Below are 13,344 nucleotides of genomic sequence, written 5' to 3' on the forward strand. Positions count from 1 at the left end.
CTGTGTCCTGGCGAAACTGGTGCATGGACTGAAGGTCAATGATGTAGGGCACCAGCTGGGCGTCCACTTGTCCCAGGACCACGGAGCCCCGGGCATCCTCCTTGAGCACGTTCTCAATGTGGTGGCACACGGTGGCCGTGTAGGGCCGCCAGCGGCTGTGTTCATTCAGCCACTCCCACACCACCACCCGGGCCACGTTCTGCGGTGGGAAGCCCAGCCCGTTCACCGGCATCATCACTCCCTGGCCTGGCCGTGACATGGCCGCTGCCGCCGGAGGGGCCAGGACCCCCTTCTTCCCTACCCAGCTCCTCCTGGGCCTGGGAGCTGGCGGCAGGGGTGGAGGGGAGCTTCCTCTCACTCCAGGGAGGGCAGCAAGGACTGTCCGGCCTCCTTTACGTCCTCCCGGCCCCTCTCAGGCCCGCAGGCCTCAGTTACAGGAGTGTTCCGGGCTGGGGGTGGGGGGGAATGTTCCAGGCTCCAAGATCCCTTCCCCTCAGAGCTGTCTCCGGTTAGGTGTGTTCTGGCAAGTGTCTTTCTTAGGAGGGGGAAACGGTGCTCTCAATCCCGGGCTCCCTCCAGGCTCAGACGAGGGGGTGAGGCAGCCGCCTCTACTCTAGGTCCGGGCTCTTTCCTGCTGGTCCCCCCGTTCCTACTGGCCGCGGCAGGGCCTGTCACCCCCGGAGGAGGCCGGGCCCCAGCCTGCCTTCTCCGCAGCGCCCTGCCGGCCCTCTGCGCTCGCAGACCCTGCGCCTGGCTCCAGGGGGGCTGCTGGCCTTGTCTCAGGTCCGCCCCCCCCGCCCCCCGACGGCTCCCGCTGAAGGGGGCGTCCCTGTCCCCGTTGTCCACCCCCCCACCCAGGTCCACGGCGTCCTGGAAGGCCCCGGTGGCTCGAAGAACGCACGGGGGAGGGGTGCGGCGGTTACTCCCGGCCCCGATCCGGGCTGCGGCTCCCGAGCTGGGCTGGGGGACGAGGGGGGCGGGGGCCCGTGGGCACGCCCCACCCCACTCGCGCTCGCCACCTGCCAGGAGACAAGAAGGGGAGGGAGAGGGCCCTTTAAGACCAGAGCGCGGCACCCCCTCCCCCCTTCCCCGGGAGAGCGACGGGCTGAGAACAATGGGGAACCGATGGGGGGGCGGGCAGCGAGGGGGGCTAAAGGGGGTCGCCCGGTCGCGCTCCCTTGGGGCAGGCCTCAAGGGAGGGCTGGGGCTGGCGGCGCGATTTTCCAAGACCCCTCGCCTGCGGCGCCCCCTCCTCAGCAACCTGAGCGCTCCCCCTCCCCGCTCCCGGCCAAGGGATGCGGGATGCGCCGGGAGGTGCCAGGATGCGCGGCGCTGCAGGCGCGGCCCAGGGCCCCTCAGGGGTCGCGTCACCGAGCAGGCGAAGCCGGGAGCAGGATCGCCTTTGCCTCCCGCCCTGCGGGTAACAACCCTCCGCCCCCAGGCCAGACCTCCCCAAAGCGCGCGCGGGCCTCCCGAAGGAGCCGGGGGTGGGGTCCCTGGGCACCCCGCGCTCTCACCGCCTCTCCCCGGTTCTGCCTCCTTCTCCGGCTCACGCTTCAGCACCGCCGCCTCCTGGGCTCCCCCCGGAGTGGGAGGGAGCCGCGGTCCCGCCTCCGCGCCCTTTCCCTCCCTGGCCGCGCGGCGGGGCGCTGGGCTCTCCGCGCGCGGACAGACTACCCAACCGACCGACGGACGCGTGAGCCGGCGGCCGGACGCCGGGATCCCGCGGGTGGGAGGCGGCCGTCGCTGCGCTCAGGGGAGGGAAGGGGGAGGGGGCGGAGAAGGAGGAAGGGGAGGAGACAGATCGCGGCCCTAAGCACCGCCGGCGCTGACACGCGAGTCCTCGGGCGCCCTGTATCCTGGGCTAGGCCCACCTGGGACCCCCGGAGGCTCCCTGACCCCAGCAGGATTCAGGCCATGGAGTGGGGTGTCCATTTGGTCACCTGCTTGAATCTGAATCATTTTTACGTTCCAGTTGCCCAGTCCAGGGCCTGGTACACAATAGATGCTCAATAAATGCTCTAAGGAATGTATTAGGATCCAGAGGTTGTTTAAAGAAAGATCTTAAAGCGTTCTAGGGTAGGCTTCTTTTCTCCTTCCACTCTTCTGGGGGAGGGGAGGGAGGAGGGGCTGGCAGAGGGAATCATGAAATCTGAAGTGTACATATGGGCCCACTGAGGCGCAGAGAGGGTAAGCAATAAGCCCAGGATCACACAGCCGCTTAGAGCAATGCTCAGACACCACTCAGAGCTGATTCTCCTCCCAGTACCCAATTAGCCAGCCCAGAGCCAGCTTCCCCCAAGACAACTAACCCGCTCCAGGTAAGTGGGGGTAGCAAGAACATCTTGCCTTCAGGAGAGTGGGGGGACCTAGGCCAGGAGGCAGAGACCTCGAAGGAAGGTAAGGGTAGGTCCTCTGTCGTCTCATTCAGGGATGCCTGCCAACAACAGGTGCTCAATAAACGCTAGGCAAGGGCAGGCTGGATGGACAGGGAGGCAGGTGGCCTCAGCAGCTCAAGTGTTAATGGGAGGGCCAGCTCTCCCTTGTCCAGCAAGCTGGATGCAACTGAGAACACAACATCTGGGCGGTGGGGGGTGGGGGGTGGGGGGGGGGCGGGGATGGACCACGCGGGGCCTGCGGGTGTTTAGATTAGGGAAGATGAAGGATGCGTCCGGGAACTCCAGCCTGGGTGGCAGACGGGGGTCAGCGGCCTGTTTGGGAGCCTGCCCAGAGCAGCCCACGCTCCTCTTCCTCTCCAGGGCAGATGGTGATAAACTAGGCAAGGTCAAGGGCAGACGGCTCAGGGGAGCTTTCCCAGAACGGAACTCTGGTTCCCCAGCCAGCCGGAGTGACCTCCCCACCCCCCCACCCCCGCCAGCTCCCCAGGGCCCTGCTGTCTCCTGCTGTCCAGTGCTTGGGGGGCTTTTCCAGATCGGATCATGATTGTTTGCTTGTGCCTCCACAGACTAAAGACAGAGGCTGTGTTTGAGGGCAGGGCCAGCTCTGAGGTGCTACTGTGCCAACGGGATGGCTGAGCCCTGGAGTTGTAGCCTAGGGTCCGCTGATGGCTCTCCTGTCCTCCCATTACAGACTTACATGTCTGTGCTTTTTTTTTTTCCTAGAAGGGCTCTGGCTTTCTGCAGATTCTTCTCAAGGGAGGCTGTGACCCATAAGATTTGGAGCTGATGCTGAACAACCTTATATTACAGAGGGGGCCTGGGGATCTCAGAGTGGAGAAGAAGCTGGCTCAAGGTCACCCAGAAATTTAGCAGCAAGTTGGAAAGAAGAACTCAAGACTCCAGACTGTACGATGCTATTTAATGTCTGACTGAAGGTCATCTCCTCCGAGAAGCCTTCCCTGAACTCATCCCATCTTCTGCATTACATCGCATATACCTTGAAAGGACACCCTTTATTGCAACAAGCCACTTCAGTGGAATCTGTCCCTGCTTGAGTGAGACATCCTTGAGATAAGGGACTGTGTCTTATTCACCCTTGTGTGGTATGGCTGGTGTTTATTACATAAGCATTGTCATTTATTGAGTGTCTATTATGTGCCAAGGCGCTTATGTAATGCCCACTCCCCTTCACAATTGTCCTACAAGGTAGGTAATATTGTCTTCATTTTACAGATGGAAAAAAAAAAAAAATCTCCTGGAGCTCAAAGCGACTTGTCCAAGTTCCCCCAGGGAGTGAGTGGCAGAGCTGGGATTTGAATCCAAAATGCTTTTGCACCTCCTACACCACCAGTGCTGCCGTGGTGTTTGTTCAGCATCCAGCTGAAGGCAGCATGGCCCTCACGGTGGGCCCTCTCAACTGGGCTGTGGAGCAGCCGGAGTACAGAGCCTGGCTCCCCCACCATCCTGGGAGAAAGAAATTACAAAGAGGGGAAAAGAATTTGACCTTCATGGAGCTCACAATCCACTGGGGAGATGGCTCAGACACCAGTGGAGGAGCCAATAGAACAAACGCAGTCCATCATGAACTCTTTTTAAAATGTATTGTGTGTAGGAATGACACCCCTCATAGAAGAATCCCAGGATTTTCTCTTCTGTGTGTTTCTGTTTCACTTCCTTGCAGCCATGATACTAGCTTAGGTCATCGGTGCAATGAGATGAAAGAAGATGATTCTGTCACTTCTCTAGATCTTTGAGTGATACGTCAAATTCAAGGCTAATCACACTTACTTAACCTGCGTGAGTTTCGCAATGATGTTCTTGCTCTATGATCATCAATGATTTCCAATTCACCTGTGTAGCCATGCTTCATTGTCACAATAGAAATCATATAAACCTTTCAAGGAAAGTCTTCCACTACAAACAAGCAACAATTAGAAGCCAGATGATGACTTCGGAGCATGGCCTAAATGAACCTGGAGTTTGTCTTTCTTCTCAGCATTATCAATGTTCTTAAGGACATTCATGTGCACTATTATAGCAGCATGGAAAGATGGCAGAAAGAAATGACTTATGTTTTGTTCTCATATCCATCCATCCATCTATCCATTCATTCATTCATCTACTCATTTATGTGTTCAGCTGGATAAGTACCCTCCCTTTCTCTACCTACCATCCCTCCATCCATCTAGCCACTCATTTATGTGTCCAAAATATACTGAGCCCAGCGCTTAAGCCAGGCACTAGGCTATGCAGGGAGACACAGGAGGTAACCCAAACAACATGGTTCTGGCTCTTCTATTTCTCAGGGTCTAGTGGCCGTGTGAGCCATGAATCAAAGAATCATTTTAAGTATGATTGCAAAACTTTGCAAGAGCTATGAAGAAGTTCAGGATATTATGAGGGCCTCTAACAGGGGTCCAACGAGGTCTAGGGATTCAGGGAGGGCTTCTCAGAGGAGGTGACATTTCAGCTACTCGCCAAAGGATCCACAGTGGTAGTGTGGATAAGCCAGTGGGCGGAGGAGCGGGGATGTGCAAAGGCCCAGAGGTGGGAAAGAGTTTGGTGTATTAAAGCAGCAGAGAGAGGAAGCTGGAGTGACCACTGAGAATGGATCAGGGGTGAGCCTGGGGCAAGTCGAGGTGGGCAAGGTCCCCACGCAGGGCCTAGCATGGGTTTGAGGTTTTTATCCTGAGAGCCATGGAAGTTACTGAAGGGAGGTTTTTTTAAAACAAACTTTTAAAAAATTTATTTACTTCTTTTCGGGTCTTCCTTGCTGTGCTGGGTCTTCATTGCTGTGTGTGGGCTTTCTCTAGTTGTGGTGAGTGGGGGCTACTGTTCATTTTGCTGCTCGGGCTTCTCCTGGCGGTGGCTTCTCTCATGGGAGCTCTAGGGTGCTTGGGCTTCGGTAGTTGCTGGCTCCGGAGTGCGGGCTCAGTAGTTGTGGCACACAGGCTTAGTTGCCCTGCGGCATGTGGGATATTCCCGGATCAGGGATTGAACCCATTGCTCTAGTGGTGAAGAATCCGCCTGCCGATACAGGAGACGTAAGAGACACGGGTTTGATCCCTGGGTTGGGAAGACCCCGTGAAGGAGGGCATGGTAACCCATTCCAGTATTCTTGCCTGGAGAATCCCATGGACAGATGAGCCTGGCAGACTACAGTCCATAGGGTCACAAAGAGTTGGACACAACTGAAGTGACTTAGCACCCCTATATTGATTGACAAGTGGATTCTTAACCACAGGAGCACCAAGGAAGTCCCTGAAGGGAATTTAATACAATTCAAATTGTGTATGAAAGAGTCTGAAAGTAACCAGACTTTACTGAGCAACTACTGGGTGCCCAGTGCTGGGCTAAATCCCCTGGAGTGGGAAGTGAAGGTGTGGGAATTGTTCTGTGGGACACAGAACAAGATGGGTGACCCTGAAGACCATACCAACGTCATGTACAATTGGGGCATGAGCCCTGGGAGGCAGATGTCAGCCCTCCCCTTCACCCCAAGGAGCCAAGTGAGTTAAGGCCCTTCTGAATTCTTCTGTCCGGCTCCCTACATCCTGGCCCGTGGACCAGCTGTGGCCTTTCCCTCAGCAGTAAGGGGAAAAGTTTAAGTGGGAAAAAAGAAACAGAGCAAGAAAGACTCTGTAGATGTCTTGGGAACTGAAACAGGGCCCCTGGAACTCAGAGCATTCTACTGAAAACAGGAGACTACCTCGGGGCTGCAGGACGTGAGTAGGGTGGCAAGTGATAAAAGGCCATTCACTACCTGCTGAGAACTGGAGGTAGAGTTAGAAAAATGCCGGAACCGGAACATCACAGCTGGCCCTGGTGGGCGAGGAGCATCCACAGGCACCGAGGCCTGGGTGGGACCTGCTCTGATGGCTATGTGTCCAGATCATGAGGTTGCAGATTCCTGAGTCTCACCCTGAAATTCGGGTCCAGTGGGACTTGCACTGGGCCTGAGCATCTCTGGGTGAGATGAACGGCTTCCCTTTGAGCTCTGGGTCTCACTCTATTTGCAAGGGAGAATCTCCAGGGGTGGGCGTGAGGTGCTTAAAAACTATCTATGTCCCAAGCCCCACCCTCAGGAACTCTGACTTAATTGGTCTGGGGGTCCCGGCATCAGTACTTCTTGGCCAGTGGTCCTTTCCTGGATTGGAGTGAGAGAGAGAGGGTGAAATCAGCCCATCCCCACGTAATTGGACTGATAATACATCATAGGAGCTCTCAGCTCTTGTTTGGGGCCATCGACTTGTTCATCCAACCAGAAGATGTTTATTGAGCATCTACTATGTGCTACACACTGATCCAGGCACTGGGAATGTAATAGTGAACCAAAGAATTAAAAAATCTCTGCCCTCCTGGTGCTGACCTTCTAGCGGGGTGGAGGGCAGAGATAGGTGGTAAACAAAGACATAAGTAAAATACATGGTATATCAGAAAGTGTAAGCACTGTAGAGAAAAAGAAAGCCTTCTTAACACGTCTGGTGGGGATGTGAATCGGTGCAACCAATTCACAATGTGGAATTTACTCTGGCTTTCTCTCCCAAAGCTGAGCATGTCCGTATCCTATGACCCAGCAATTCTACACCAAAGTATAAACCATGGAGAAATGCTTGCCCATCTACACCAGGAATTACATGGAAGGATATTCACAGGGGTGCTGTCCACAGTGGCCAAAACTGGGACACACCCACGTGCCCATCTATGGGAGAGCAGATGAATAAATTCCCACTGCGAAGTACTACTTGGCAGTCAAAACATAGGAACTACAGCCATAATACATCGCAATGTGGATGAATATCTGAGGTCGAATATCCCACGAAAAACGCCCTGTTACATAAACACCAAATCCTTTCTATTGAGTTGAAAGCAACTAAAAATATATACACACATATGCAATAATGAACTATAAGAAGGAAACAAGGGAAGAATAACTAAAGGATTCAGGATGAAGACTATGGTGAGGGGATTATGGTGGGAGGGAGAACCATCTGGTTAGATGTAGGTTATTGTCAAGACTGTAGCTTTTGTTTGGATTCGGGCGGGGTTTTACATAATTAAATTTAGTAATTAAACACTGGGACTTCCCTGGTGGCCCAGCAGTTAAAAGACTCTGTGCTCCCAATTCGGGGGACCTGGGGTTCAATCCATGGTCAGGGAACTAGATCCCACATGCTAAGTAAGACCTGGTGCAGCCAAATAAATAATTAAAATTTAAAAAATAATTAAATGCTGATGAGAGTGGGCTATAAATGAAGGATTATAATTACCCCTCTCTTTATTTTTTGTGAACTTAGGTTAAAGAAAAAAAGCAAGAAAGCAGGAGAGGGGCTGAAGCATGCTGGTGGTGGAAGACTGAGCCAAGACTAGAAGCAGGGAGGTAGCGACCCATAGGAGAGAGCTAGGATGTCCTAGGCAGAGGGCAACAAGGGTGCAAAGGCCCTGAGGTGGGAGTGTGCCTGGCATGCTCTAGGAATAGCAGCAGGGCCCGTGGGCTGGTGGCAGGGCATGGGGGGACATGTCCTGTGTGGAGGAGATGAATAAAGCAGACTTTGGGGAGAAGATGGTTCAGGGTCCCCAAAGAGCCCAGATCCTGGGTCTGCTCTTCTCAGCACTTTGCTGTTTGATTTGATTTTATTTTTTCTTGGATTCCATGAGGCACTTTCATTTCCTTGAGGTAGTCTCAATGGGTTTCCATTCATTGCAACACAGTGAGTCCTGCCTGGTTAAATCACTGACCCTGTCTGGTCCAGAGGATCATGATGCGAGTTTCTTCAGGAAAGGATCCTTAAGTAATAAGTGCAAAGTCGAGAGGTAGGCGATGGGAGATCAGGCCAGCATCAGATACAGGACAAGGAATGGTAATTAGCCCATTGGTTGAGCGCTTTTCTAAGCCTCAGGGATTTTTATTAACTTCTTCCCAGCCTCCTGGGTATTAACATAGATTTTACAGATAAGGAGACTCAGACCCCCAGGAGGTTATGACATACACAGTGAGCAGGTGAGTGGGCAAACCCCAGGGCTGGTTGACTGGGAAGTCTCTGCACCAGGAATAGGAGGTCTCTGACCCATGTCAATTTCTGTGTTCCCTTATCTTTGGGTAACCTGGGGGCATGTGAGTTCTTACACCTCTTGGTCTTCTCCAGCCCCTGGGCAATCTGAAGACTGGCGGGCAGCTAGGCAAGGTGGACGCACTCTATTCAGGACCGGCGGTCTCTCCAGCAAAGAGGGAAGAGACCCAGAGAAACCGCGGGGTTGAGTCGGCTGTGGGCCGGCATGTGATGGGGGTGCCATGCAGCCCTGGGGCTTCTGCTGGGCTGGTGTATCTGGCAAAGGCGGGGAGGAGAGAGATGCTCTTAACTTTCTCCAGGATCCTAGGGCATTCCCCCCGCCCCGCCCCCTTCCGCTAGAAACCGTCAGCTGGCTCCACTGAGTGGAAAGGGCCGAGAGGGCCGTGAAATGAAACGGGAGCATAGCGCCCCCTGGTGCCCATTGTCCAGCTATTGTTCTAATGCCGAAGGATTTCCAGGTAATTCATTTTAATTTACTTTTATTGTGGTAAAAAAGCACAACAGAAAATTTATCATCTTACCCACTTGTAAGTGTACAGTTTAGTCGTGTTAAGCATATCCAAATGGTGTTCAACAGATCCCAGAATGTTTTTATCTTGCCAAACTGAAACTTTATACCCAGTAAACAATTCCCCACCCCTCCCTACTCCCAGCCACCAGCTATCACCATTTTACTTTCTGTCTCTATGAATCTGACTACTTTAGATACGTCATATAGATGATATTATATAGTATGTCTTTCTGTGACTGGCTTATTTCACTTAGCATGATTTCCTCAGGATTCTTGCTCCTTGTAGCATGCATCAGAATCTCCTTCCTTTTTAAGGCTGAGCAATATTCCATTTTTTGCCTTTTCATACTGTTCATGGGGTTCTCGAGGCAAGAATACTGAAGTGATTTGTCATTCCCTTCTCCAGTGGGCCACACTTTGTCAGAAGCAAGATCAAACCAGTCAATCCTAAAGAAAATCAACCCTGAATATTCAATGGAAGGATTGATGCTGAAGTTGAAGCTCCAATACTTTGGCCACCTGATGAGAAGAACTGACTCACTGAAAAAGCCCCTGATGCTGGGCAAGACTGAGAGCAGGAGGAGAAGGGGGCGACAGAGGATGAGACGGTTAGATGGCATCGCTGACTGAATGGACATGAGTTTGAGCAAACTCTGGGAGATAGTGAAGGACAGGGAAGCGTGGAGTGCTGCGGTCGATGGGGTCACAAAGAATCGCACACGACTGAGTTTGGTCTTCCCAGGTGGGTCAGTGGGTAAAGAATCCGCCTGCAATGCAGGAGGCCAGATTCAATCCCTGAGTCAGGAAGAGCCCCTGGAGAAGGAGATGGCAGCCACTCCAGTATTCTTGCTTGGAAAGTCCCATGGACAGAGGAGCCTGGCAGGCTACCTTACGTAGGATTGCAAAGAGTTGGATACGACGAGGCAACTGAGCATGCCCGCACTCAAGCTTTATAATCATGCTTGAATGTGTAGGAAGAAGTACGCTTGGGTCTCCTTTGCAGGTGTAGTGTTCTTGGCTTGCCCAGTGCCCTTAACACTTAACAGGCTTTCTGGGAGACCCTACTTAGTCAGGTAGAGCAGCCTAGTTGCAGAGGAGGAAGTAGCCACCACCAGCCATTGTCCTCTCTGATGAGACAATCTGGTTCTGTCCCATGGCCTCCCAGCCCAGGCTCTGGCCAGCCCTCTGACACTGGGACTGTCACCTGCTGTTCTCAAAGCTGAGTCTGCAGGGGAAGACCGTGGAGATCTCCCCAGCAAGGAGGGGGGTGGGAGGAAGAAGGAGGAGGAGGGGCTCTCAAAAAAGCTAAAAGTCAGAAAGAGAGGTCAAGGGTATGCTGAAATGGGTTGGAAAATTCAGTCCTCATTTATAGGACACTTGCCAAGCCTTTTCACGTTTATTGTCTTGTTTAAGTATCCCACGGGCAAGGGAGACAGATTTCATTCTTCTCATTATGAGGATGAGGCTCTGGATGCCCAGAAACTCAAAAGGCTTTGCCCAAGTCCACTTCTGTGCATTCCCCATTGCTGTCGTAACGAACTTAATGGCATTAAACAACACACATTTTTACAGTGCTGGAGGTCAGAAATCGAAAAGTCAAGGTGTCCGCAGGTCCACGTTCTTTCTTTCTGGAGGCTTCAAGAGACAGTCTGTTTCTTTGCCTTTTCCAGCTTCTAAAGGCCAGCTGCACTCCTTGGCTTGTGGCCCCCTCCTCCATCCTCAATGCCTGCAGCGTAGCATCTTCCAATCACACATCTTTCCTCACTCTAACTCCTGCCTCCCTCTTCTAAAAATGCTTGCGATTACCTTGGTCCCACCATCTGTGTAATCCAGGACAATCTCCCCATGTCAAGATCCTGAATCACATCTGTAGTGAATCCCCTGGTGGTCCAGTGGCTATGACTCTGAGCTCCTAGTGCAGGGGGCTCGGGTTCAATCTCTGGTCAGGGAACTAGATCCCACCATGCTGCAACTAAAAGAAAAAAAAAAGATCCCGCATGCCGTGATGAAGTTCGAACATCCTGAGTGCTGCAACTAAGACCTGGAGAAACCACATACATATATACATAAAAACCACATCTGCAGGGTTTTCCTGGTGGCTCAGTGGTAAAGAATCTGCCTGCCAGCGCAGGAGACAGGGATTTGAGCCCTGATCCAGGAAGATCCCACCTGCCCTGGAGCAACGAGGCCCATGAGCCACAACTGTTGAGACCACATGCTGCAGCTACTGAAGCCCACCCACCCTAGAACTTGTGCTCAGCAACAAGAGAAGCCATTGCAATGAGAAGCCTTCGAACTGCAGCTGGAGAGTAGCTCCCTCTCGCTGAAACTAGAGAAAAGCCCGCAAGGCAACGGAGACCCAGCACAGCCAAAAATAAAGGAAATAAATAAGTAATCTTATATTTTAAAAAACCACACATGCAAAGTTCTTTTTGCCGTGTGTTGTAATGTATTTGTCAGTCATGGGGATCAGGACGTGGACATCTTTGGGAGGATGTTATTCAGCCTGTTGTGGTTACCAGCTGAGGAGTGACAGACCTTCTGAGCCCCTGTGTTGCTTCTCTGTCCTCCTCAGCAGTTCACTGTGGCTGTAGTCACTGATAGATCCTGTTTGTGCCTTGCACACCCCAGGGGCAGCATTTCAGTGGATACTGCATTTGCCATTTTTTAGATAAGGAATGAACATGTGGGACCCAGAGTCTTGCTGTCTGAGTTTAAACCCTAGCTTCAGATTTTCCAAGTGGTGCAATTTTCTGGCAAGTTACTCTTCTTTTCTCTGGCTCTGTTTTCTCATCTGTAAAATGGGAGTGATGATATAGATACCTGTCCCCTGGGTACACAGTATGAGGATTAAATGATCTAATGAATCTTGAGTTCTTAGAACAGTGTCTGGTTTATAATAACTTTAGTACATATTAACTTGCTTTTTTGTCTTTAAAAATTTTTTTTAATTTATTTTATTTGACTGTGCTCAGTCTTTTCTTGCATCACACAGGATCTTTAATTGTGGCATGTGGGATATATATTCTTATCCCTCAAGGAGAATCTTTTTGTTTTTGATGACCTGTGGCCATTTGAACCTTTTCTCCATGCAAGCTGAGATCCACAGTGGTTCACTAGCTCCCAAAGCTGGGTTTACAGGAATCCACATAGTTAAGGAATTAAATGCTTAGAATTTGGAGGCAGAGAAGCCCAGGGTAGAATCCAACTAGCCCACTTACTTGCTGCAGGCCCTAGGGATATGACTTCACTGGGTCTCAACTCCCTTATTTGTAAAGTGGGGATTGTTGTTGTTAAGTCACTCAGTCTTGTCCGACTCTTTGCGACCCCATGGACTGTAGCACACCAGCTTCCCTGTCCTTCACCATCTCCCAGTTTTTGCTCAAACTCATGTCCGTTGAGTCGGTGATGCCATCCAATCATCTTAATCTCTGTCATCCGTTTCTCCTCCTGACTTCAATCTTTCCCAGCATCAGGGTCTTTTCCGATGAGTCAGCTCTTTGCATCAGGTGGCCAAAGTATTGGAGCTTCAGCTTCAGCATCAGTCCTTCCAATGAATATTCAGGACTTATTTCCTTTAGGATTGACTGGTTGGATCTTCTTGCAGTCCAAGGGACTGTCAAGAGTCTTCTCCAACACCACTGTTCAAGAGCATCAATTCTTCAGTGCTCAGCCTTCTTTATAATGCAACTCTCACATCCATACATGACTACTGGAAAAACCATAGCTTTGACTAAATGGACCTTTGTTGGCAAAGTAATGTCTCTAATTTTTAATATGCTGTCTAGGTTTGACATAGCTATTTTTTCCAAGAAGCAAGTGTCTTTTAATTTCATGGCTGCAGTCACCATCTGCAGTGATTTTACAGCCCAAGAAAATAAAGTCTGTCACTGTTTCCATTTTTTCCTCATCTATTTGCCACGAAGTGCTGGGACTGGGTGCCGTGATCTTAGTTTTCTGAATGTTGAGTTTTAAGTCAGCTTTTCCACTCTCATTTTTCACTTTCATCAAGAGGCTCTTTAGTTCCTCTTCGCTTTCTGCCATACAGGTGGTGTCATCTGCATATCGAGGTTGCTGATATTTCTCCTGGCAATCTTGACTCCAGCTTATGCTTCATCCAGCCCAGCATTTTGCACGATGTACTCTGCATATAAGTTAAATAAGCAGGGTGACAATATACAGCCTTGATGTACTCCTTTCCCTATTTGGAACCAGTCTGTTGTTCCACGTCGGGTTCTAACTGTTGCTTTTTGACCTGCATACAGGTTTCTCAGGAGGCAGGTAAGGTGGTCTGGTATTCCCATTTCTTGAAGAATTTTCTACAGTTGGTGGTGATCCACACAGTCAAAGGTTTTGGCATAGT

The 13,344-nt window shown here is 51.4% G+C and overlaps 1 protein-coding gene and 1 long non-coding RNA gene across 7 annotated transcripts in view; one reads left to right on the forward strand and one right to left on the reverse strand.

The window, feature by feature from the left end:
- The window catches only part of DTX1 (deltex E3 ubiquitin ligase 1), a 38,953-nt gene extending 37,258 nt beyond the window's left edge, over nt 1–1,695 (reverse strand). Inside the window, exons 1-2 of the mRNA XM_043901713.1 lie at nt 1,518–1,695; nt 1–1,019 (exon numbers count right to left, since the gene is read on the reverse strand). Coding sequence (XP_043757648.1) covers nt 1–259 — 259 coding nt within the window. The 5' untranslated portion in view covers nt 260–1,019; nt 1,518–1,695. The remainder of the gene's footprint in view (nt 1,020–1,517) is intronic.
- On the forward strand, nt 1,261–5,116 carry LOC122693831. Of its 6 annotated transcripts, none has more exons than XR_006341023.1 (3): nt 1,261–1,420; nt 3,123–3,502; nt 3,633–5,116. It is a non-coding gene; the product is annotated as an uncharacterized LOC122693831 (long non-coding RNA). The 6 variants fall into 6 exon arrangements; XR_006341019.1 differs by lacking the exon at nt 3,633–5,116 and adding an exon at nt 2,267–2,321 and having other exon boundaries at nt 3,123–3,508; XR_006341020.1 differs by lacking the exon at nt 3,633–5,116 and having other exon boundaries at nt 3,123–3,508.
- The last annotated feature ends 8,228 nt before the right edge of the window (nt 5,117–13,344 follow it).

The sequence above is a fragment of the Cervus elaphus genome, chromosome 5 (genome assembly GCF_910594005.1).
Source record: "Cervus elaphus chromosome 5, mCerEla1.1, whole genome shotgun sequence".
NCBI classification, from domain to species: Eukaryota; Metazoa; Chordata; class Mammalia; order Artiodactyla; family Cervidae; genus Cervus; species Cervus elaphus.